Below are 27193 nucleotides of genomic sequence, written 5' to 3'. Positions count from 1 at the left end.
CATCCTCCTGTCGCATACTGCTGCTTTAGATCAGCAGTACCAGTTAATGATTTTAGCCCTTCAGTTTTAAATAATAGAGAAAAAATAGCTATTAGATTGTTTAATGTAGCAGGGGAACCTTATTTCTTCCAGCTGGGATTTTAATATTTAGCTACAAAAGATATTTATCATAAGCTATACTCTTGTCATTGAAAGAACCTTCTAAATTCAAAATAGAATCGTTTTCCCCTAATGAACTGTTGGTTTTAGTATCTTCCATAAATTGTTCAGGGAAATTAAAAACAAAAATACAGCTTTTTGCTTTCAGTGGAATGATTCTGACTATGGCTGTTCTTTGTATTCTTACAGTGGGTGGAATCACTGCTGTGCTGGATGCTGTATAAATGTCAACATCAGAAGTCCTTTAAGAATCAAGTGACCTTCCAAGATCCACTGTTGTCTTCTATTGTGTACTTAATCTTGCTTACTGTTAAACAGATATAACTACTGTGAATAGCCTTTGATTCATCCTCAGTTTTATGTATTCTTTGCACAAGAGTTGTTGCACTGCTGGTATGCTATTAATCTGCAAAACAAGGAATGGAAGCCAATCACACAAATATACGAAATGCAAGATCAATTTCACATAATCACAGAACGGTTGAGGTTGGAAGGGACCTTTAGAGATCATATAGTCCAATCCCCCTGCTCAAGCAGGGTCACCTAGAGTCCATTGCCCAGGACCCTGTCCAGACAGTTTTTGAATATCTTCAAGGATGGAAACTTCACCACTTCTCTGTGCAACCTGTTTCAGTGCTCAGTCACCCTCACAGTAAAAAAGTTTTTTCCTTATGTTCAATGCAATTTCTGTCTCTGTAATACAGACATACAGATCAAAGAACCTCTGCTGGTTCAGAGGCTCAGTAAGTTTCCAAAGAATTTTGCGTAGTAATATGGAAAGTGAGATAATCCACAGAAATCATCTCTGCCTACTGCTACCTTTCCCTTTACCTCTAGATGACTTAAATCATGCTTCAGGATATGAAATGGGTGCTAGTGGGGCCCTCATGACCAGGTAATTTCATTGTAATTGTCAATTTTGCAGCATTTTGGTACTTTTCTAATTGGCTATGAGAGACAGGATCCTATTTTTAAGTGGATTGCTGATATGATTTGGCAGTTGTTTTATTCTTCTGTTTCTGGGCCTGATTAAACATGTCTAAAAAGGCTTTTAGCAGGCAAATTCTCATACAGGTTTTCTAGAGTTATATCATAGATATAGCATATATAGTACTGCCCTTAATTCTTCATCTTGGGCACAGAGGTGCAAATGTGATTCAATATACAGGTAAAAGGCAGAAGCCAAAACATACGCTGTTGTACTCTAAAAGTCTAAATGGTGTCCCCAGCAATAAGGATTATATATTTTTTTTTATTATTCAGATTCAGTATTTATACCTGAAGTGTTATATGAGTAAAAAATCAATTATCTTCCCAAAGGAGAATTTCCTCTCATGTTAGATAACAAGTCTCCAGCTAATTAGATAACTGTTCCCTGACTCATTACTTTGCTAATGTCTATTTAAAACAGCCTTTTATACAACAGTTTTGCTTTTACATAAATTCTTGGCTTGAAAATACAGAAAAAAAGTTGTGAAAGCTTACAAAAATACTCTAAAAAGAAGTTATCAAGAAGGGAAATACACAGATACAACAAAAGATGGCAAATTAGAGGGAAATGGATAATAACATTCAGTTTCACAAACATTCATATTTTAGTTTTCATATAAATAAAATCCAAAGGGGAACAGACAGTCATCTTTTAAAAATGTTTTTTTCCCATAAATGTGTGCTAAAATAACTTCCAAGCTTCATCAAACAACATTTGACAAAACAAGATTATAGAGATAGAGAACTGTTTCAAAGCACACATCCACTCCAATTCTCACTCCCATGAACAGTCTCGTTGAAGTCAGGACAAACTGTTCAGATGAGTAAGGTCTGCAGGAACATTTTTCAAATATGTATAGTTTTCAATTACAATGCTTGCAGAAGGAGGCTGGGGCATGAACTTTAAGACAATAAGGAGAGTATAAAAACACTGCAGGTCAAATCCTCATCTCCAACAAAAAGTGTGAGGTCTTCATTTCAATTACATCAACTATCCTAGCTGAGGATCAGCTGCTGCCTTTGACATCGAACTGTGTTCTGGGTGTTGGATGGTTTGCTTCTCCCACAGACCACGGGTTACTCTATCCCACTGACTATGATCACCTTCCGGGGACTTCTGGCTCTCCAGATACCTCAGGCTATTCCTATACTAGTAGATTAAACAGGCGGTCCAGGATTTTTTCTCCAGCTTTCAAGTCAAGCAGCTTGGAAAGGCTTATGTCCATATGGCTAAAATTTCTTCTCTCTCCAGAACAGGTTGTTCTGTTCATATTTCCTAAAAGGAACATCCCTGGCACATAGCATTCCCCAAATCATGTCCATGTTTTTTCTGGAACATGTCATTTGGCACAGTACAGCACCATGATAGTGAACATGCATGACAGTGAACATATCAAACAGTAAGGACAATCAGATCCATACCGTGTCCTTGGTTAGCTTTTTATTACAGACTTGTCCTCCAGGAATCCCAAAACATTATTGCAGTTGTCCACCCATTAACTAGCTGACTCTTCCAGAGCGTGTTTCTAATACCTCCTCAACTTTAACTATCCACACAATTCGGTTCAACGCTGAATTCTTCGGACAAGTTTCTTAATTTAGGATAGTGTGTGAGGTAGAACTGTAAGACTGCATTAATGATCAAACAGTGCACAGTGACTTCTACCTATTCAGCAGCCCGAATCCAAAGAATCTCTCCTTTTATATATATTCTCTTATGGCTTATCACCTGCTCACAAGCAGCTCTCATGCAGAAATAAACATACAAGTCCAATCGCTTACAGCATCACGTGTTCAGTTTGTACTATATTTAAACATTTCCCTGTCTCCCCATTCTCCTCTGTACAATATAGCCAGTGCCTTTTGCAGAATTTGTTTGGTCCTTTGACAGACTACAGACATCTGCTTATCAGTTCCCCGTTATACAAGTTCTGCCTTACTTCAGTTAAGTAGCTAAAATAAACAGATTTGGTATTTCTCAGGTTTTTACAGCATTGCTTTAGCCTGTACCAGTGAAAACTGATAATGAAGGATGTGTTTCCAATATTATAAGGTGCAAAACCAGCCAGGAGTACAACATACAATGCAAGACTGGAAACGAGGATCCAAATGCTCTATATACAGGACAACAGCAAAGTCAATGGCGCCTAATGAAGTTGATGTTAGAAGTGTTAGGCCTGGACCAAGGATCCTAAAAAGCCCATTGTTTTTGCCACTACTGATGGCTGATGTAATCAGCAGCAGAAAGACCATGACACACAGCCCTCAAACATTCTGTAAGAGGAGATCCTGCTAACCACAGTTCCTTAGCTTCAGTCACTCACAAGAAGGGCTTTATTACTTCTGATGTCTCACACCCAAGAGATTTGTCCTAATGTATTAAAATCACACAGAAACATCTAAGCATATTAAATCAGGGATATGTGACTTGAATCTATTTTATTAAATATCATTATTTTTGTTAAGGGTTCAACAGCTGTCTTTCTACTTTGCAGAACACAAAAAGAACCCATTTTTATGCTGCTTATAGTATCATAATGCATTAAAAATATTAAAGTGTAATAATGCATCAATATTCAAATACTTATTTTCACACAAGCTCATTAATCTGTTTCAGGCAAAGAGTAAGGGGGGTAATGAATTAGGTGGCTTTTCATGCTGCATGTTTCCAATTCCTATGGATACTTCACAAACCATAATCTTCTCCCTTACAAATCCCTTAAGAATGCTCATAAATTTCACAAAGACAATTCTCTTCTTTGGAAAATGTCAACCTTTCAAAAGCAAGCACCTGCAAAGGGTTCATTTTCAACACTAAGGGTGGTCTATTTTCCACGTCTGACTTTAATGCATATTTGCACAATGGTAAAATTAACTCTACAGACAAATATTTTTTGCTGGAGAATTATTCCAATATATCTGCCAGCATGAGTGTTTGGTATTTCACCATTCAGATTTTATCTGCTCATTGAACATGGCTATCTTTTGTCATGTGTATACCAAAAGAAACAAACAAGAAACATAACCTAGATTCTCTGTTTCTTGGACTACGTTAAACCATCTACCTTGAACAGAAACAAACATTACCTCATCATTCCTTTGCCGTAGCCATAGTTCAAGGAAGAAGACATGATATCAACAACCAAGGGGGATCACTAGTTATGGCTAATGTGGTGGCATGTTTCTCCAGGAGTTTTGTTATCATTTAACATAATTTTACATCTTTGCTTGCTGAATTTTATTTTTTTTAATTAAAATTGCATTGTTTTATAGTGCAAACTTCAGTCTTTTCTTGCTTTACGTTTGTTTGCCTGAATACAACTGTTATAGGTGCTCATTGTCCAAGGTAATCACACAGTACTGTACCAAGGTCAATGTGATCCCACAACAATCTGGGTCCTGTCAAACTGAGTAATTGCTAGTTGTACTGAATCCAATAGCACTGATAGACAAAAGGATAGTTACACAAAGCTGTAGCATTTACAGGCCACAGCACATTGCTTGTTCTGTCGACTTTTTTCCTGCCAACTGCAGTGACATTTACTGGTATGAATAATTACTAAAAAATGTTCCAACAGCATTACATTTGAAGTATCAATAATGTAAAAGCAGATACCCTTTGAATAATTCTTGGGCTATCAAGAACACCACAGACTCAGGACACCTGTTCCACCAGCAAAATAAAACACTGTCAGTCACACTACTGGCTATTATATTGCATATAGTTAAGGGACACTGTGAGGGTAAAAGGAGTTGTTGCCATTAATATGTATTAGATGTCAATCAGATTAAGAAAAATAAAATCAATTTTGACAATTTCTGACATTCAGAGTATGTATAATTTAAAGGTTGGGCAAAAAATGGAGAGTTTTTAGCCAGATATTTATGAATTAAAGTAGCAAACATGATTGCTACATGGGAGCTCTAGATAATTTCTATGTGTCTTTGAATCCTTTTTGTTGCAGAAAAGGAAATCATTTTAATGGTGAACTGGAAAACATGTAAAGGGTAAAATTAATGGAGAAGAATAGAAAGAGATATTTGTTCAGTCCCAGAATTACAAAACCACATAAAAGACTCCTGGAAACCCTGGCTTTTGACTAAGGTCCTCTTATGCTGCCACAGTACAAAATTATTTCTGAATATTTTTCATACTTGCCTTACACAAACCATACTATACTTACCAGAAATTAATGAAAATGGCTCTAATGTATCTGTTGTGTGTTGACAGTGCACTAAATCAGGCAGGTTTTAGTAGCCTATATGCAAACAAAGTCAAGCCATCACTGACTGCACTTTAACATGTGGTTAAGTCCATATGCCAATGTCTTTATGTTCTTTGGGGTATGCAGGTCAAGTGCCCAAGTCAATGGAGTCCCGATCCCCCTCCAGACCCATTGTGCAATACTATTATACAGATAATACTAAGAGTGGTAGCTCTGAGATTCCAGAATAGTAGCCTTGGGTGAAGTTTGTTCTTCATTTCAAGACTGGGTGATCCACAGAGCTGTTGTGGTTTAAGACTTGCTGTTTAAGATGCAAATAAAATGGCATGAGCAGCATCATACCTGGCCTCAACCCAAATAACTAAATACCCATTTGCAGCTGCACTACTTAGGGGCAACCTTCAGCAAGAATCCAAAACAGGACTTAAATTCACAGCTTTGGATCCATGGCAAGACACCTTGCATGCTTTCTGTCCTGCCACAGGGGCGGAGTATTCCCAGGCACAACTGAAGAGGAATTAGTTTTCCCATCATTACAGGTTCCTGATCACCTCCCATAACACTGGGAATTCATATGCTCCCAGTGGCACTGTGGCTTCCCCTGTTCCTCAATCCAACATAGCAGTTGTGGCAAGGCAAAAAGACCTTACGGTGCCAGACAGCTGCCATATATTTTCTATATCCTTGCCTCATTTTGCTATTTCTCTGCTACGTCTCAAGTGACGCAAAGTTGTGGGAGATTCAGCCCTCATTCAGACATCAGGACTTTGCTGTCCGCTTAATCCATGTGGAGGAGTTTATAATTCATTTAAAGATGTTGCTTCACTGCAATGACAAAGATAGGCCAAGATTTAGTCTACATGACTTTCAGCATCTATTTGTAGACCCTCTGACTTAGGCTGGCCCCTAGGCATTGACTGTCTGTAAAATCAAGTAAGGAAGAGATGGGTATCATCACAGAATGGCTGAAGTTGGAAGGGACCTCAGGAGATCATCTAGTCCAGTCATCAGTCAGTCATCTAGTCCAGTCATCATCTAGTCATCAGAAATGTGGACATCCCTGTTCACCAGCTATAAAGGGAGTTGACTAGACTCTTACCTAAAACACACTCAGCCTACAAGGAGCCTGAAGTTAGATGGGAAAAATCCAGATCCATATGCTGGTATTTATAACGTTAAGGGATATCTAGACAATATTTGACCTATCATCTTCTGTTATGTCTGTTTGCAAAGCATGCAAAACTCTTTAAAACATGTGGAGTTTGTTACTGCTATTGTCTTAAACAAAAATGTTGTGATTCTATTTTGTTTGGAAGAATGTTGACAACAAATCAATGCCGATATCCTAGCACCAGTGACTGACGCTCTGGGAAAAAAATTGTCCGTGGATGAGTGGGAGGACAATAGGACTTCATTAAAGAACATTTCATTTCCAAGCTAGAAAGGCAGATGTATAAACAAGGAATGCAGAACAGGCTTTTAGAATGGTCAATGCCTTGTCAGCCTCGTTTCAGTCAAAATTGCATATCTCACGTGTTTTTTGCCCACAGTAGTATCCACAAACATCTTACATAAATAGCAGGGTCACTTGCAGAATGCATCTATGAAGCACAATCTCTACCACATGCTCATTACTGAAAAATAAGTGGAAAATAAAACTGATCATCATTATCCATTTTGCACATACATATTTTTTTTTGTAGGTTTCTTAAGCAAGAGGGTCAATACCTCTTTCTAACATTCCCCCTACCCCACCAATGACCTGGCTTGTATCCAGTCCATCTGACTGGAAAAGGTGCTTGTGAAGCAGAGAAATTTCCTAGCGCAAAAGGTTATAGGAAGAATGTTCCACAGGGCAAATAAACAGGTGAGGTGCCAGAAGGCAGAGAATGTGTGGTAAATTTAAGAATACAAGTAGGTCTTTTTATAGCACAAAGTGTCCTGGTTTCATCAAAGGGACCAAAGATAATATTTCCCATCTGTGGAATTTTAATGAATAAATTCTGTTCATTTATGCTTCCCTCTTTTTTTGAAAAGAAATAGGAAAAATGGACATGTCACTTCTTAGCCAATTGCAGGGTTTTTCTTCGTTTTAAGAAATGCAAGAACTAAAAAGCATCAGTCTCTTGAAATGCTGACAGTTGAGGCAGAGACTTAGCCACAACCAAGAATCAGAGTAGGGTGAATTTGAAAGCTCAGCTGATAGGTGGCTTAACTACTAAAGCAGGACTGCCTGAAAGCAGGAGAGAATCAGTGGAGACCAAGAAGACTCAGAGTCCAGGTTCAAAAGAGACAAGTTACCATGTATGCTTCCATTATTTTGTGTACAACAGGACATACCTAAAATGCTTTCAAAAAGCATTTCAGAAAGACAGCTAAATTCATCAGCCACTATTGTAATGACTGTAGAACCAAAGAGACGTTCTGAGATTCAGAAGACCTGTACTCTTCCAAGTTCATCCACTAGCTTATCGGATGTCCTTGGGGCAAGCACTTTGCCTTTTTTCATCTGTAACCACTGTAAAATGGTGATAATACTGGCCTCTTCTGCAAAGTACAGGTCTCCTTCTAGGAAGTGACACATAAATGTCAGATGCTATTGCTATTATTATGAATTATTATTAATATTAGTATCTTTGAATTCTGCAGATGAGAATGCAGAAGATTCTTCTCTGTTGTTGTTGTTGTTGTTACCCCTTTAAATGATCTGGCATAAATATCAGAAACATCTGTTTCTACTTTTAACATGACCTGCAAATTTTAACATGGCATTTAGACCAAAGACTGACCCAAAAGCAGGACTCTCTCACTTAGGACTGATGTGATTAGTCCTGCACACTTCTCTGCCTCACCCCTTTCTCTAAGGTCTCGTCCCTGCTGCAAAAACCGCTCAGCTTCTCTGAGAGAACTACTAAACTGTTACATGCCGCAGCCCAGCCAACAGGGAAAAACCTGCATCAATTTTATGTATGTGGTCTGATCAGCTTTTGGAAATATTCCTATCTCTTTAACAGCTTTAAAGAAAACCCAGGACGGCTAAAATCCTAATTTAGGCCTCTCAGTTAAATGCATAAGATTAGGTGGAATTAATATAACCTGCATATAGGCTTGGCATAAACAAAAGGAATCCAAAAACCTGTAACTTGCCTACAGAAAAAAAAAAATGGAAATGGACCTTTAGCTTTTTTGAATTAAAATATGGAATCTCACTATGGAACTAAGTGTTCACATGTGAATTAGACTGAGTGAATCCATCTGTCATTGTGCAACAATTTACAACAAGTAATTACATTACAAAAAATACATCGAGTATAGTGATATGTTAGGATTAAGAGTGATGATTAGACATTAGCAATTTCAGACAAATTACATGAAGCACACATTTTTCCAATCAGCAAAGATAACACATTCAGCATGATCCACTGAAAAAGGTCACTGGATCAGCAGCAGAGGGATTCTTCCAGCAATCATTGGGGAAAAAGTGGTTCACCATTTTGTCTTTATTTGCTACTGTTGACGAAATCTGACGGAATGATTAATTCAATGCTCATGCCCTCATGGTATTTTCAACTTTGAAGACATGTCAAATGAAATTGTTGGTTATATACAAATACTCGATGTTGTACACAAGGGAGATAAAATGATACACAAATTTTTTCTGGGCGTATTTGCTGCAGCTACCCTCGAATTTTGCATAGCTCTTCCTAAGTACGTTGGTAAGTTGGGCGAAGTCTGAAGTAGAGCAATAAAAATAAGGTTTGGACAGGATGTACTGATGAAAAAGGGAGGAACTGTGACATTAGCTTGCAAATGTCTAGCGGATGGGGATGAATTCTTCAGGGGGCATGTTGGATTAGAAGTGAGAATGATAATCAGAGGAAACTAAGTAAATGAGCAGTCAGGTTTAATATTAGGAAATACAGCCAAAGCAGGAGCTGTGTAGTCGATATCATTAAAACCTCCAAATTCAGTATTGCAGGTACCTACAAATCTCTTACTTGTGCTTCCTTATGTTTTAAAGTAGAGACACATAGGATCACCACAAAGAGAAAAATGATAAGATTATAGTTAAATGCACTACAATCAACTAATAAATGGCCATCTGAGAAGAAAGACCGGAACTTCATGGATACAGACTTTTTAAAGAGAGTCTTGGCAAACCACTACTTTGCAACAGGACATAAAATATCCTGTATTATCCCCTGAGAGATTGGCTGGATATGACCTAAAGGGAGTTTTCCATCTCTAATGTCTATGATTCACTATATAGCATGCTGGAGATCTTCTAACTTTTGGAAAAAAAAAAATGACAGTTCTTTTCCATTCCTGGTTTCAGTTACTATCCTCATAGCCACAACATAATTGCATGCTGAATCTACTTACCGAAATGCTGAGAGGAAGAAAAGAGTAAGTTTGAAAGACTTACAGGCAAACACTATTCTCAGTTTCACCACTGCAAACTAACAGTCTCATTTATTTTTTCTAAATTACTCTAAACTAATTTCTTTGTAAGAGACAGTAGAATCTGGCCCTTCATGCTAAAGCCACAGCAGCGAGGCCCCAGCCTTGGGACAAAAGTCCACTGGAATCTGACTTTTGTTCTAGTCCTTAGGCATGCACTGCAGCATGCTCTAAGACATAAGAACTGAAATGTGAAGTACTGACAAATGTTCTTAATAAAAAGTAAGACAATTTGCATCAGATGCCTAAATAACGTAAATAAAAAAAAAAAAAGAAACTATGTCTACTGAGAATTCTGTAACTGATTAAGAGTCACTGGCTTGGAAAATATATCACTGCTCATGATTCCAACTCCCAAGTGAAAGCACAGTAGTAGCAGAAATGGAACCCTTCCATCATATAATTTGCAAAATAAGAGGAAGATGGTGTCTGATTCCCTGGGTAACTTTGATTTTATTTTTAGGGGGAAGATGACAAAGAAATAGCTCTTACCTGTACTGACCTCACTGACCATTTTGCTATTTAGAAGTCATTTTCCTCACTGGAGGATGGAATAAAATGCTATGGTGGTGCATAATCTTTTTTTGAAGTTTGAAATGTTACCTTCTTTATAGGAAAGGATAAGGAGCCTGAACTATATGCAGAAACTAATTTATTTTTAGTCCAATTTTTTTCTGTATTAATCTGATTTGGAAATACTGATATGCTTTCTTAACTAAACTTAATGTGTATTATAATCCTGTGAATAATGTAAAGCATTACATTAATTAAAAATGAAAATTGGAATTTGTCAGTAGTAGGAAAATGTAACTGAATTCAGCCGTATGGGACACAGTGAATATCAATCTTTGTTTTCAGACATACATTTATATTAGATCACTACAAACAAATTCTTTGCTAATCTCTTTCTAATTTTCATAGAGACAGTGATTGTAAATCCAGATGGGACCACTACAACTATCTAATATAGCACCTAGTACAGGCAAGAGAATTTCAAATAGTATTCTTACATCAAATGCAAGATTGTCTGATTAAGATAGAATACGTCTTTAAGAAAGATGCCCATCTTGATGATAATGTCTGTTGATGAAGAATCAGTGAAATCCTTAGGCAAGTTTTTCTAGAGGTAATTTAATGGCTGTCACTACTTTGAAACTTTTAATCTATCTTTTTATTTTCATCATAATATAATTAAAATATTAATTTCAAAGATGTGCTAAAGGGAACTTTCCCATTATAATGTCAGCTATTTTAACTATGTGTTATTATCATTATTGCTAATACAATATGACTACTTTCACCATTACAGCATGGGCTACAGGACTCAATCAAACTGGCTACCCATCACTGAATACTTAGTGTGGGCTTCAGCTCCAGATTCAGTCACTTAGATTTACATGACAAAAATATAAGTGTCTACATGTGAGCTGGGTGTCTCAGCTGCACTATAATCTGTGGAGATCTAGTGAATACAGATCAGGGGAACTTGTTCAGCTCAACCTAGAGCACATGCCTACACTCAGTCAGGTGAACAACTTTTGACTTCACGGACTGCAACGACCAGATCTTAGTTCACATACACAGACCTACACAGTAGCCACTTAAATATAAGTGTCTTTGTGAGATGACTCCCCCTTTAGGAGATCAGTTTAGTAAAACACACAGGCATATAACATTTAAGATGCTGTAGACTACCCAAGCCATTTACAGAGGGCTGGCAGATGTGAGACAGAACCTGCAACCAGAAGGGAGACGACACACTTCTGGAGCATCAGTTCAGATGCCAGGCAGGATGCCTTACGGCATCTAAGACAGCACTAGACTCCTGAGTGGGCAACCCAATGAAGCTCATAATGTCTTAGCTGATATATTCATTCCAAACCAATTTTAAACTTGTTAATTGTTTCATTTTTAATTAAAATCAGAAGAATGGAAAACATACCTGGCAAACATCATAGTGCTCGAATAGAGATAGCAAACCAATATCACTGCGACTTGTGATGCCTTTCAAAATCGTGATATTGCCATTTCCAGAGTCCAGCTCTATCACATTATTAAAAACATTGGATACAGCTTTGCCAGTCAGAAGCAAGTTCACCAATTCCTGTTTGTGATATATTTAAAAAAAAATCAGTTATACATCATGCCTGCACCAGACATCAGTATATCCTTTATTCAGGATTGACAAGTTTAAGCATGTACCATATCCTTAATTTATGTGAGGGGTTTAAGCTTGACCAGATAAATATGAATAGTTATAACATCTTTTCAAAAGTTTAGGCTGCTCCCAAATTAAAATGAAGACATATCAGCTGTATTTTCAATAGTCAGCTTTCAAAAGGCAAGCTGCTGATAATAAATTTGTTCTTACATCCAGCTCTCAGCTTTCTCAGATTAGTGATTTTTTTTTTGAAGTAAAACATTTCAGTGTCCCCTTTTCTGTACAATGAAAGCTGGAGCATAAATGGTATCTATTACAAGTCTATGCAATTTGTGTGCTTGTGTTTGCATATATGTTTTAATAGGTTACTAGAGAAAATCTAACCATAACAGCGATATGTGGCCATTGGGAAGGCAAGCTATTTTTTGCTTTAGATTGTAATGAAATATGCAAAGTCTTGTGGTCCTCTCTCCTTCCAGCATCTTTCCTCTCTGTTTCCTGTGGCATCCTTCCCCTTTCTCCAGACTGAGAAGTCAGGATTGGGGAGGACCCATTTTTTGAAAATCATTGATACATATAATGAGAAAGCATCATCCCAATATGTTAATTTGCACTGGGAAAAATAAAAATAGCTTCCAAGCCATTTTTACAGACCAGTGGTGTCTTGCGAAACCACTACAACCAGTTGAAAGTTGGACCACTGAGCCCTCTTGCCTCCTCTGAGTTTTTAATTAAGATTATTAAATGGTATGATGACCAACATGAAAAACCACTGACTCACTACTCCAAAAGGTTTTGGTCTCACTCTGTGTTACTCGTCCAATATATTTTATACTACGGTTCTGTTATTTCTGTATGTGAACAGTGATGTATTTTTGTGTTTTGAACACAATTATTCCTGGACGAACTTAGTTTCACTCAATAAGAAATTCACCCTTATGGCTTCAGGTCAGGTCTATATCACTTATATACTCACATTTGCTTTACCAGATTGTTGATTCTTTTCTGTCCAGCCAAATTATAATTAGGGGTGTAGGAGGCTAAAAGGCGACGGTATGTGCGCATGTGTTTTTGTGTGCGCATGTGCACATGTGGGTGCACATAAAATCCAATGAACAGAAAGAGACACCAGACATTTCACTTAGCATAGGCAACACAAGGACACTCCAGTGCCAGCTATGACATAACAGCAAAAAACAAAATCTAGCAGCAGACTGTGCTACAGAAAAGAACCATCTAACCATTAATAAATAACATATGTCAAGAAACATGAGGGGAAAAAACAAGAAAGTTTCCAGGAAAAAATAAAGCAAACTATCATGCCATAAGACATGAATAACATAGATATTGCCAGCTTGGACTTGATTTATGATTATAAAAATAACTGCACCCATTTATAGCCGGAAGGAACCCCCAAAGTTTATAGATTCTTACTGATGCTTACAAGATTTCTAAATCTGCCAGTGATGTTCCACCACCTTTCTGGGGAATCACTGTGCAACTGCAGTACAAAATTCATGTAGCAACAGTTTAAGAGAAGAAAATTAAGCTTGTCTTTTGCAGTCAAAATGGCAGTACTACATATTTTATAACTGTAGACCATATTCAGACTACACAATTTCTGCCCATATCCCAGCTTTCGGAGAATCCATGTCCCAGAATTCTGGGATCTACATTTCACCTATGTCCAAGACATAGTGTTTCCAAGCAACTGGATGCCTATGCAAACCTAGAGCCAATCAGCAGGAGATGTCTGGTACAGAACATGAGCTGGAATTTAGCCTGCATAAAATTGTGGTCCTAAGTGTCAGACAGCAATTCAGACTTCTTATTTTCAAGAACCATTTCTCTTGCATACTCCTATAATCCATGTCTCCAGTTTGAAGAATCAGCATCAGCTCAGCTAGCTGAGCAGCGATCATTTATACAGAAGGATGTCAGACACGCATGCTCTGTTGCCATTCTGGGATGGCAAGGAGGAAATTCAGTTTTCTACATCATCTTTACCTCAGCCTTAAAATCAGCTAAATTCAAAAAAGTTCAAAAGAGACAGTGTACATTTACACACTTAGATATAGACACACCCAGACCAGAAAACCAGGCCAAAAAGCAGAGGCTCTGAAAGCAAAGGCAACAATCTGTCAAAATACTTGGGGGAAAAAATAACAGGTGAAGATGTTTGACACTATGGGAAAAAAGAAAAAACATGAAGACCCTAAAAGAAGAAATGTCATCTCTTCCCAAAGATCCGTTCATAGCTCTGCACGCATAGGCCTATGGTAACTTCTAGGCTCCATGCTTACATACCTGAGTACAATACCCATGGCTGCCAATCAGTCGGTTTGTAAGCACATCGAAATCATTGCGCACCCTGAAAAAGAGCAGAGAATATTTAATCACAATTGCTTCTTTTCACTACACTTAATTTTTCTAAAAAAAAAAGGCTTTCTTGGAAAAAGCCTGTTTCACCACCACGAATCAATATTAGATAGCTCTACATTTTGAAATTCTTTCAAGCTGAATTTTTGCAGGACAAAAAAGATTTTCTTAATACCAATGAAAAGTTGCTAAACCTGTGGCAAGCAGAAGTTAGTTAGAACTAGACCAAAGAAGATAGCTATAGAGGAAAAGAGAAGTCATCGGCACCAAGAGTTAGAACTTCTGTAGTTAGAACTATTAAACTGATTCAGTTGTAGAATTAGAAAAGATTTTCTCACAAATGCATGCATTTGTTATTCACAGAAACACAGAATAGCTGAGATTGGGAGGGACCTTGAAGATCACCTGGTCCAAACTCCCTGCTCAAGYAGGGTCAGCCACAGCAGGTTGCCCAGGATCTGGTCCAGGAGGGCTTTCAACACCTCCAAGGATAGAGAAGCCACAACCTTTCTAAGCAAGCTGTTCCAGTGTTCAACCACCCTCACAGTAACAAAGTGCTTTCTTATGCTCAAACAGAATTTCCTGTGTTCCAGTTTGTGCCCATTGCCTTTCGTCCTGGTGCTGGGCACCACTGAGAAGACTCTGGCTCTGTTTTCTTTACTCTCTGCCATCAGGTATTTACACACATGGATAAGATCCCCCCTCCCCCCACCCGAGCCTTCTCTCCTCCAGGCTGAACAGGCCCAGCTCTCTCAGCTTCTCATGTGACAGATCACAGAATCACAGAATCAAAGAACCACAGAATCACAGAATGGTTGAGGTTGGAAGGAACCTCTGGAGATGGTCTAAGTCCAAACCCCTTGCTCAAGCAGGGTCACCTAGACCATGTTGCACAGGATTGAGTCCAGGTGTGTTTTGAATATCTCCAGAGAAGGAGACTCCACAACCTCTCTGGGCAACCTGTTCCAGTGCTCTGTCACCCTCACAGTAAAGAAATTTTACTTCATGTTCGGATGGAATCTTCAGATGCTCCAGTCCCTTAAACATCTCTGTGCTCCCTTTGCTGCACTCACTCCAGTAAATCCATGTCTCTCTTGTACTGGGGAGCCCAGCTCTGGACACAGCACTCCAGATGTGGCCTCACCAGGSCTCAGTGGAGGGGAAGGATCACCCCCTTTGACCTGCTGGCAATGCTCTTCCTAATACAGCCCAGGATACCCTTGGCCTTCTTGCCACAAGGACACATTGCTGGCTCATGGTCAACTTGTTGTCCACCAGCACACCCAGGTCCTTCTCTGAGAAGCTGCTCTCCACCTGCTCAGCCCCCAACCTGTGCTGCTGCATGGCGTTATTCCTCCCCGGGTGCAGGACTTGACACTTCCCCGCGTTGAGCTTCATGAGGTTCCTCTCTGCCCATTTCTCCAGCCTGTCGAGGCCCCTCTGAAAAGCAGCACAACCCTCTGGGGTATCAGACACTCCTCCCAATTTTGTGCCATCTGCCAAATTGCTGAGGGTGCTTTCCGTCCTCTGGGGCAGGTCATTAATGAAGAAAAACAGTATTGGCCCCAGTATCGGCCCCTGGGGGACACCATAGTGACTGGTCTCCAGGTGGACACTGTGCCATTGATTACAATCCCTCTGAGCCTGGCAGTTCAGCCAGTTTTCAGTCCACCTCACTGACCACTTATCTAGCCTGCACTTCATCAGCTTGTCTATGGGGTTGTTATGAGCGACAGTGTCAAAAGCCTTACTAAAGTCAAGGTAAGCAACATTTAAGGCTCTCCTCTCATTTACCAAGCCAGTCCATTCCTATCATTAACTCCTGGGTTATACCCACTAACTGAATGTGATATAATATATGCATTATATTGTCCATGAGAAGAAGAACAACAAAAAATGACTATAGGTGCACACATTTATGATACTACTGTGTGGACTTTTCTTCTATTTTATGAGATCAAAGGGAAAAGTCATGAAATATCATTATTGATAATTATGGAGAAACATCTCCCCAAATCAAGTTCCCTCTCCCACAACTCCTGGAATTATTGAATTAGTGACTGGCTGATGTCCTAAAACATGCAGGCTATAATTGTGATCAATTTTATCCTGCAGATATAATGTAACGGCAGTCATTATTCTATTCATAAATAAATTTCTAATCTGGTTTTGAGAACAACCAATGTACTATACTCTAGGACAGCTATGGCAATAAACTCCACAGATTAATTCTATGGTTCATAAAAGAGTTATTTCCCTTCTTCAGTATAAAATACGTTGATCCTAATTATTTTGCCTAGATCCTCATTTTGGTACTGTTGCAAGAGAAGACAAGAGAATGCCTGACTGATCAGCATCTGAGACCTAAGTTATTCTACACGTCCGCCATTTGTGATGTTTTAAATAAAAAATATGTAGCATTCTCACTCTCCTTTGGTATGCAAATTCTTATGTGCCTCCAGTTACTCAYGTTCCCTGACTTAGCACAATAATTTTTAAAAAAGACTTTCTTTGTGACAATGTAACAGCTGAATTGATGAAGCTAGAGTAAAACTAGTGTGAAATTTCACCTCAGCATAGCTGTACATGCTCAGTTAAAAACTGATTTCTTAAGTAAAAAGCTGGGACATTCCCGCATTTCCTGTCTTCATCCCAAATGTTACAAATATACTTTGAACACGAAAATCAGAATGTACTATATAACTTATGAGATGTCCAGCCCAAATAATTCTTAGAATCATTCAAATTTGAATCACAGCTCTCAAGGTCATCCCACACCAGTGCCCCATGTTTTAATGCTACGGATAATTTACAAGTTAGTTTCAGTGATAACAAAGTGCTACAGTAACACSTCTTGCTAGTGTGAAATCAAAGAAAAGACCATGGAAAGTGTGTGTGGGGGTATGGAAAATTCTCTCATGCAGCACTGCAAGGAATGGATGGGCTGATAATAATCTTTGGAATTCAGCCATTTTTTAGTTTTAGAAACATTTTCATCTTGAAAACTCCGTAGCCGTGTTTGAAATGAGTAGACTATACAATATGCGTCAGTTAGGGACGATGGGACACACGAGAGAGACAATAGGAGGAAGTTCTAATTTCATCTGTAGGTAAAAACAATATGGGAGTTTAGAGGTGTATCTCAGAGTTTCAAGAAGACGCACATCTGCCTTTCAAATCATCTCTTCTGATGAGGAAACAAACATTAGGCATATAGCTACAAGATTATAAATCACTAAGATTATTATTTGTACTGCCAAAGACTTACCATCTCCAATGCAGGTGTATTTATTTTTATTATAATAAAAGGTGTCAGCTTTTAAGTGCAAGTACACCTCATGCATTGTAAAAATATCAGAAGACTATAACAATGATGTGTTTTGTTTTCTGCTGGGCTATGAAGAGACTCAATGATTACAAGCAAATCTGAAGCATTTGTTCATTTTGGTATCAAATCAGACAAAATCAAATGTCAAAATAGGTGTAATGAATAAATCACTACTACTAATACTGTTTTGTCTCTGCATGGAATCTTCAGTTTGTAATTTTAATATCATTTTAGAACAGTAAAATATATTAATTTTAAGTCACAAGACCTTAAGAATCCTATTCATCATCAGGCAGTGAATCAGAGGCTTGACTCAGTACGAATCCCTTTTTCTTAGTTCACAACCCAATACTCTGTGTGGTGCTTTAGGTCAACAAAAAGGCACCACCCAAGAGAAGAGTGTTAACGGCAAATATTTTTTCCTAGTGCAGTATTATCAGTATTTTCCTGTGTCGTGGTGGTACAGAAATCTGAAACTGAAGCATGAGAGTGAAGTATTTTGACTGCTGACTCAAAATAGTGGTGTTTGCCTCACCTGGTAATATTGCAAATCTGCTGAACAAATTGTTTGATTAGACAGCACCATACTGATTTTGAAAATCTCTTGAACAAATACTGAAAATTAACCATGTGTTGAAATATGCTTCAGCACTATCTTCAGTAGGAATCATTTCCTAAATTGGTACATAATCAAAACAGCTATGATGAGATCTGCTAAATTTCATATTGTTCCATAAGATCTCCCAGCTGAAGCATCATGAACTTTATTTTTTATTTGTATTGCATGTAAAGTAATACAGATTATGTCTGCACTATGATCGGAGAGGAGAGTGCTGTGAACTCTCTGTGGAGTAGAAGCAGCCTGCTGGGACAAGAGACACACAGCAGCTGAAAAGTTTATTGCAGTGGATTCATTGCTACTGATTTCTAAGCAAACAGAAGCTAAGCTGGGCATGTTTTTTTTTTTTTTTTTCCCCCCATGGGAAGGCAAGATAGGCAGCAGCAATGCGGGAGTTTGCTTTGGGTCCCTGTTTGGTGGCTGTTAAAACTCAGATTATCGTACTTCCTAATGTACGTAAAGTCACGCCCAGCTTTTCTGGGGTCATGATAAAAACGTGAACATATTTTTATATGTCCACATAAGCTAAGTAACATGGCAACATTCTCCACATAGTTTAGTAATTTTGTATTGTTCTCATTTTAAGTTTTTTTCCCACTATCATATTTCAATTTAGGTTTTGGTTTTTTTTTTTCATATGAGGGTGAAGGAACTTTTCCTGGGGGATCTACAGGCAACTTTGTTTCATTCAGTTTGCAACTAAATGGGTTTTTCTCACTTTATTATTGCATAAAACTAATGTGTGTTAGTATGTGGCAAAGCCAAAAATGTGTAAGGTAGCTTCAGAGCATATACCTACCTCATAGCAATTGGAAAAATCTCCTCATGACAGAAATCAACCAAAACCATATGTAGTGAAAGGTATGTATTTTTTGATGTTTTCTGTGCTGCTGGGTTTAGGGCAGGAATGTCTGAAATAGCCCTTCCAAAAGAATATGATAAATCTGATTTTCTCCATACTCCAGTTGATTCTGTTAATCTTCAGCCTTGCTGGAAATGTAAGTTTCAAATTATCAAGAAGTGAAGTAAGGCATTTATTGAGGATGTAAAGTACTAAAGAGGTACACACGTTCTGAGTCAAACCTCTGACAGCTCTGAATATTCACAGCCATGCTGACATATGTCAGCCACAATAATTCTTATCGATCAAGAATCTGCCTCATGTTTTCAATTCATTCATCCATTCTGCGATATACACGTTACAAACAAATCATCTAAGTGTTTTAGACAGATGGAGAAAAATACCATCATTAGCTGAAACTGTAATGACAGTATAATTCCAGTGTATGGACTCAAATTTTAAAAATGCATAAATACAAGTCCAAAGTATAAATATTTTGAGGACTGGATGCTACAGCATAAAATAATCAGTAATCAGAAGAGCTTTTTTCTTTTAAATAACAATGAATTAGATAAATAACACATTTTCAAAATGTTTTACACATATTAATTCTCAATCTATTTCCAGGGAAACCCTTGCCAAGACTTTAATGGAGAACATCAGTGCATTGCATATTAAATACAAAAGTCACAGACACACTAAACACTAGGAAGAACTCCAGCCTATCAAAATGTGAACCTGCTAATGTTAATTATTTTCCCCTTGACATCCTTTGGACGGAAAACAATTTAAGAACAAAAAATAAAACAATATAAAGCAAAGAACGGAGTGTTTAAGTAAGCGCTAGCTCTGTTACAGTCCTTAACTCTGTGGCAAAGCTGTAATAGTAAATTGGTGACCTCACTTTGTTCATGGCAACAGACAGCTATATTAACAAACACACAATTACGAGTCTATTCCCAAAATAGAATTTGGGTTGGGAGGGAGAAAAACTCCTCTTCAAGCATACGGATTTCAATAATTACAATGGGGATGTGGAAAATGACAGGATGGGTGACTGGCTTATTGTGTAAATGTTCCTTTTTTTTTCTTTTTTTTTTTTAAACTGGCACACTGCAAAGGTTTTAAATGAATGTTTAAAAAAGAAGGGAAGAGCCCCTCTGTTAAAAAAAAAAAAATCTATTACTGTTTGTGATGCAAACCAGTAAAAGGAAGGAAGTGGCTTCAGTCTTAATTTACCACTTTTTTTCATGTACCTGCTAATTTAACAAAGTTCTTAAAATGTACATGTAGTCAGGTAATCATGCACACTTAGTTCATCAGCTCTGCTGGTACAGGGTGTTAACACACTATACAAAGCATTTATATTTCAGAGGGATAGATCTGATGTAAAAAGTAATTCAAGTCTTGGCAAATTCAAGGGTGTGTCAACTGTTCCATTTTTCAATAGAATTTATCTTTTTTATTGAATGTACTATGTTCTTCTGAGCCCAATTCTTTAAAGATACTAAACCAGGATCTGCTTATTCTTGTTGGCCTTAAGTTTAGCAAACAGAGCTGAATAGGACACTGAAGAAGAGGACACTGGTTGAAACTTGGCAAAAAAATGAAAGTGTTTTTCCAGTTGCTCTGCTATGCAATAGAATCAAGCTTATTCTTTCACATCTTTGGGTGTCTTTTTAAAAAATTCACCTTATGTACCTAAAATCAAAAAAGTTTGTTTCTGTAAAGTTTTGATTTCCTGAAGGAGAGGGAAACAATGAGACTGGGAACATGACAAAGCTGGTCAATCTCTTAAGCACAGGTTTTTCTTGTCATTAATTTATTTAGATCTAAAGATGGACACATAAGCTTCAGCTAATCACTTTGGGCTTCTTTACCCTTTAGTACATGGATGGAAACTGGCACCTCCTGAAGGTATTTTATGTGACCTAGCTTAGATAATGTGCAGAGCAGGGGAAGAAATTCTACTTGGAAATCCCTTATCAGTTTGATGATTGTAAAAAGAGCCTACCATGACTGGGACATGGCCATCTAAATGTTAAATACCAAGGCTGGGATAGATAAATCACACTCACAAAGATGCCAGCATTGCAGTCAGACTGAGTATATCTTTTTAGTCTACAAACTGAGGAATAAGTTTGCTATAGTAATGAGAGCAATCTGTAGCCAATACTGATGAGAAACTGCCCTTGCTCGGACAAGACAACTAAAAGCAGTGCATTAACACTTCGTTTCAAATACTCAGTTTGCTATTTTAACTCAACATTAACAGAATTCGAGCATTTAGTTTCTCTAGCTTAAATTTTCCCTCCATTTTTCTTGGCAGTAGTTTTTTTAAAGGAGAAAATATTACCTCAGATACATGCAAAAGATGACTTCACAGACAGATTAGACTAGCTCACTTAATTGTAATTTAGGCTGTGTGAAGATACAGTAGAATAAGAAAAAGTTCAGAGAGCCACAAGAAACCACTTTCAAAAAATGGAGCAGTTTTCTTATGAGAAGCGACTAGATAAACTAGAACCATTCAGCTATGACAGGAAACAATAGATGGAATACAAGAGAAGTTAAAGAATTTGTCAGCGGTAAGGAGATGAATGAGGAACATTTGCTTATTACTTTTCATAGCATGAACTAGGCAACACCCGGTAAAATTATTGGACAACCAATTTAAGCAAACAAAAGAAAAAACTCTTTCATAAAGTGCATAACTAAATTGTGGAACTCATTGCCACAGGATGTTGAGGAGGCCAAAAGAATAAAAAGGTTCAAAAAGGGTTTAGACAAATTCAAGGAAGATTGGTTCATCAAGGGCTAATAAACTTAATGGTCCGGATACCACTGCCAGTTTAGGAAGTCTATGAATTACTGACTATTGGAAACGTGGAGAATATACCAGCAGAATAATTGCTCTATATTCACCTCATTTCTTACGTGGTTTCCTTCAGCAGCCACTGCTTTCCACTGGCAAAGAAAGGATACTAGTCTAGATGGACCTTTGTTCTGATCCTATATGGATAGTCTTACGGAACTGAGGGGCAATTAAATGCATGTATCTCAGATACTCATCAGAGCAATACTCTTCATGTATGTTAGGTCTGGTGTGGACTACAGCAATAGCCGCTGGGATAAAGGAGAGCTGTGGAGACAGGGGGAAGAAAGGAAGATGTTGTTCTCTGTATCTGGCAGGTAAACTCCGGCCATCCTAGTTACTTTCTTTCACAGAAAATCACAACATTCCTTAATTACTTTCTTGGCTTTTCATACTTTTTTAAAGTCGTGTTTTAGGAAGCTGATATCTAATCTAAACTTTGACTGTGCTTACTGAGTCACACCCTAAGTTTATTGATAAACACTTTTATTCTTGACCTAATGCTGTTCTTTGAATTAAATAACTATTCTTGGTCGCTCTTGTTTATTTACCCTGCCACCCTTACATATTTAGAGAATAGTCATGTCCCCTCTCAAAATTTGTTTTTTTAGGCTAGAAAAGATAAACACTTTTGTTTTCCTTTTATAAGACGGATTTCTCATTCCTATGATCTTGCCTTTCTCTGCACTTTTTCCAGTTTTAATGGGTGAACCCGATTTGACATGGTATTTCAGTGACAACACATCAGTGTCTTGTACAGTCTATTAATATTTCTTCACCTCCTAAAATTGCTTATGTTGATATGCTTGTTCTCAACTTCTTATCCTGACATTTACAACTCGTGAACCCTCACACAACAGCAGTGAGTAGTCTCTATTTGCATGACCTTGTACTTTATGCAGTTAAAAGTAATTTTTTTTTATTATCCTCATCATGAAGGCCAACTCTTTTTGTACAACACTATTCTTTCTCTGGACAGTGCCTTCCAACTTTGAGTCATCAGTACATTTCAGTAGCACATTCCTCCCTTTTTCCAACATTACTGAAGGGAATATTAACTATATTTAATCCCATCAGTGATCCAGATTGATCACTGATGAACTCTATCAGTAATCTTCCCCACACTGATAGCTCTCTTTTCAGAACCCTGCATTTCAGTCTCCACTCTGTTCCATTCCTTTATTACAGTTTTTAAATGATCTCTCATCTTCACTTCTGAAAATGATTTCTCATGTGGTATGACATCAAATGCAAAAAAACCCTTCTCATTATCTCTCCATTAACTAATGTTCTGATCATTTTACAACTGTTTTTTTCAGTTTAACTAAAAGTTTTCCATTCAGAACCATACTGCGTGCTTTCCTGAAGTCATCTATTTCATTTCCCCTTTTTAAAAATCTGTGCTTTTATCAAAGCAGAATATTAGTTTAGTCTCATATAACCTATCTTCAGTAAAAGCATGCTGCAATCCCTACCATTTTCCATTTACCGTTGTACATATTAGTTATTCTCCTTTCAGAATTTTCCCTACAGCTTTTCAAACTAACAAGTTAAGGACTAAGCTATCTGTCTTCCTTTTCCATCTTTCTTAAATATAGATATTGTTTGCTATATAAATATTGTTTGTCATATGCTGATCTCTATTGTAAAAAAGGTATTAACCATCCTTACTATTATATCTCTGATTTTAGAGGTTAATTCTTACAGTACTTGGTGATGGAGAGTATCCATTTGTCCACACTTACTGAACTGGAGATGCAAGGTTACTCTACTTTTTAAGAAGCCAAGTGATACAGTTTGGGGGGAAAAAGAAAAAAAAAAAGCTTTTAGTAATCCAGCCCATTCATAAAGTCTGACAAAGCAAGTGATAGCTTAGAAAATCTTGCATAAGTTTAAGAATAAGTTCTAGGCAAAAAGATTGCTGGCTTATTTTTCCTTCGTGCTCTGGGGCCACTGCTTTTACAGGTTCACTTCCACCTCCCATGAAATTAATTTTGTTCCTATGTATGGATTCCAATTAGCCAGTTCTGACTTTTCACCATGTCATTCTCCTTATTGAAATTTAAGGCAGAATATTCATTTAGATTTGGGGCACCCCTTATATTATCCCTAATAACAGCCACATCCTCCCTACACAGTAACTTCACACCTTCTTTCCTTGACCTCTTTTTATTGATATGATAACTGTTTTTTGTTTAATTTCAATGACAAGGTCTGGGTTTGACCTTGTCTGACTCACATTATTTCTGAATTTTCTAGCACAAGGATTCAGAATGAAATAAACTTTGTGAAACAGTTATTCCAGTTAGGTCAGGATAAAACTTCCTTCAGTGGATTTTTCCACTCACTTGAAACATAAAATCCAGAAATTTCAGGCTTTTCTAACATTTGAATCTTTGAGCTCTTCAATCCAGTTGATGTCTCCCACTAGCTCCTTAATTTTTCAAGGTGTGCCTTTTTAACAACAGCAAAAATTGAGTAATATTCAGGCTGCCTACTTGAGTGCAATGGACTTAAATGCCTACGAAGTTTAAAGAAACTGTGAGTAATACTAACTGACCATGGTGCAGGCAGGAAGAACAGTACCTCCCAGAGTCAAGGGGGAGAGCTACATCCACAGTGTTTACAGTGTGTGCTTAGAGTGTGTGCTTAACTCTGTTTTCCCACTGACTGCAAAAAAACCAGGGATTGACAGCACTGAATATTCTGTATTGTGTGCTGGATATTCTGCATCCTTCATCGCTCCCTTTTACTTAAATACTCTAGTAGATATATTGAGAATGATCTTTACTGATACACTTTTGTTAAACACTGCACTTAATCTAAACTTAATCAATTACTGATGACTCTAATCTAGGTTATTTTCTACATTTAGTTCTACAATAAAGCCTTCATTTTTACCAAATTAAAATAAAACTAGAATTATCACATATTTGTACAGCACATGTTTGATGACGATATCCATTGTCTATCACATTGTTAAGAGCATTTTTTCTCCAAAGAATGTTTGGAAAAGTAAAGTCTCCCCCAGTCTTACAATTCCTGCAGTACTTCTCACTTTAAAAATATTACAGATGCCCAAACCTGATCCTGGGATCAATAATAGAAATTCTCTTATTTTCTCAGAATTATTGTGAACCAAACTGATGCCCTTTTGTCCATGCTATCTTTTTGTATTACTTTACAATCTCCTGCTCAATTTCTTTACATAACTGACATACAATGCTATCTCATTGAAGTTTTCCTTTTCACATATCCTTTGGTACCTATTACAACTCCTCTTCTATTCTGTTTCTGCTATATCTAAATTAATCTGTTTCTGATTCAACAGTTTTGGTTCTTCCACTTTGTTGCTCAGCTTCCCTACCTTAGTATAAACTATATCTGAAATATCTTGATTATATTTCTCTGACCCCACATGATTTCCCTGGTGAATTAAGTATGGCTCTTTCAATATCTTTATCATCCTCTCAAATTTTTATACATCAGTTACAGATACAAACATCAGATACAGACAGTGAAAGGTTACCAGCCTGATCAACAGTAACCCCTTCTTTCCTCTCAATATCCACATTCTAACCTTCTGCTATTACTTAACATTCTTAGTCTGAATTCTTTGTTTTTCACTGTCCTAACTTGGAATACCCAATAGTCTGCTGGAGTCCATGTGTTAAAAAAAAAAAAAAAAAGGAAAGGAAGAAAAACGTCCATCTTTTCCCCATCATGAGACATTCCCAGGACACTTCAGATCAACAGTGCTAGAGATATTTGTTGATCATCATACTTTTTTCATTCCTTTACACTCTTTCTTTAGGGATCAGAAAATTCTCCAGAGAATGAGCTGAGCTCCCTTCCCTTTAGGCATGTTACTCAGCTTCACGGACTTATTCTGATCTGTTCCAGGAGGAACTGGAGTTATTATGGGGAACAATCTGGATTTTGTTCCCCTGTTTCTGTGAGGAATCTTCGTGCTGCATATACACACCAAATATCCTTCCTCCTAGCATACAGTACACTTCTCTGTTCTGTGAATTTTCTTAACAAGGAGTCAACAGTCATGTGTGTTTCTGTTATTTGTATAGCTGAGCTCTTCTCCCATTAATTTTTTGTATTTTGTTCTTTCCCATTCTATCCCTCTCATACCTAGCAGGATGTGGAGCATGTCTGCATACAATAACCCAGATCCTCTGTATTTTCTTGATTCTTCCCCTTTTTGCTGAAATCGGTTTCATCTTTTCCGATTTCTTACCACTAACATTTGTTCTCTGTTGTTTAGTGAAGCAAACTTCTTCAAACCTAATTCAGCTCTTCCTCTTCCTTGCCACTGTGGTCATGTTTCCCCCTGAGTCACATTCCTTATCTAGCAGGCTATATAGCTTCCTTATCTTATCTTCAGACCTTATTTGACAGATGCCTACACACTTGGGTTGTCTTAGACCTTTCTCTCCTTTCCTTCATCTTGCCTTCTCCATTCTACTACCCCCATCTATAGCTTTATTCCTGAGTCCTTGGATCCTCTCTGTCTCAACTGGTATAAGGTAACATTTCCTGCACCAATATATTCCTCTGTGTATCCACTTTTTAAAGAATACAAACGCCATAGCTGCAGACTTAGTTCTCACACCCTCCTCAGAACATTGCTAAGGTTGTCTCATTTGTTATCACTGTCTTTTTTTCTTGTCTTTCTTTGAAGTAAAAAGTTTAACCGCTTTCAAACAAACTGCCTTGCTTGTTGCCTTTTGAACCTACAAAGCAAGGGCTGTTGAAGCTACAATCTGTGCTTCATTAAGGTTCTACATTAACAAAAGTAGTATCTGTCCAATGAACATTCAGCTTGAAGGACCTCTACCTCATTCACACACCAGAGCACCAAAGACATGAAAGATCCTGAAAATTATGAACTGCATGCAACCTATCCAGCTGCAGGCACAGAAGTTCACTTACCCAAACAAACAAGGGCTCATTTCTTCCCTAGCAAGAACTTGGTAAAATACACCATGACATGTATTTATATTACAATACTGTAAACACTGAGTGAAAATTGCTCACACATATAATTTTCTCCTTGCTGTGTGTCTTCCAGTTGTTCTCAAGTGGGGGGAAATTACTTACGAAAAGCTGGCTTACCCAGAATAAAAATATATTGACATCAAG

At 37.6% G+C, this 27193-nt stretch overlaps 1 protein-coding gene across 1 annotated transcript in view; it reads right to left on the bottom strand.

Moving 5' to 3' along the window:
• MINDY4 (MINDY lysine 48 deubiquitinase 4) overlaps window positions 1-27193 on the bottom strand; it is a 90378-nt gene that overhangs the window by 12264 nt on the left and 50921 nt on the right. Inside the window, exons 14-15 of the mRNA XM_026072554.1 lie at window positions 14305-14368; window positions 11779-11940 (exon numbers count right to left, since the gene is read on the bottom strand). Of these exons, the coding sequence (XP_025928339.1) occupies window positions 11779-11940; window positions 14305-14368 (226 nt within the window). The remainder of the gene's footprint in view (window positions 1-11778; window positions 11941-14304; window positions 14369-27193) is intronic.

The sequence above is a fragment of the Apteryx rowi genome, unplaced genomic scaffold (assembly GCF_003343035.1).
Source record: "Apteryx rowi isolate R43461 unplaced genomic scaffold, aptRow1 scaffold_109, whole genome shotgun sequence".
Taxonomy (NCBI): Eukaryota; Metazoa; Chordata; class Aves; order Apterygiformes; family Apterygidae; genus Apteryx; species Apteryx rowi.
The sequence above is the reverse complement of the archived record's forward strand: the minus strand, read 5'-3'. Positions and strand labels throughout refer to the sequence as shown.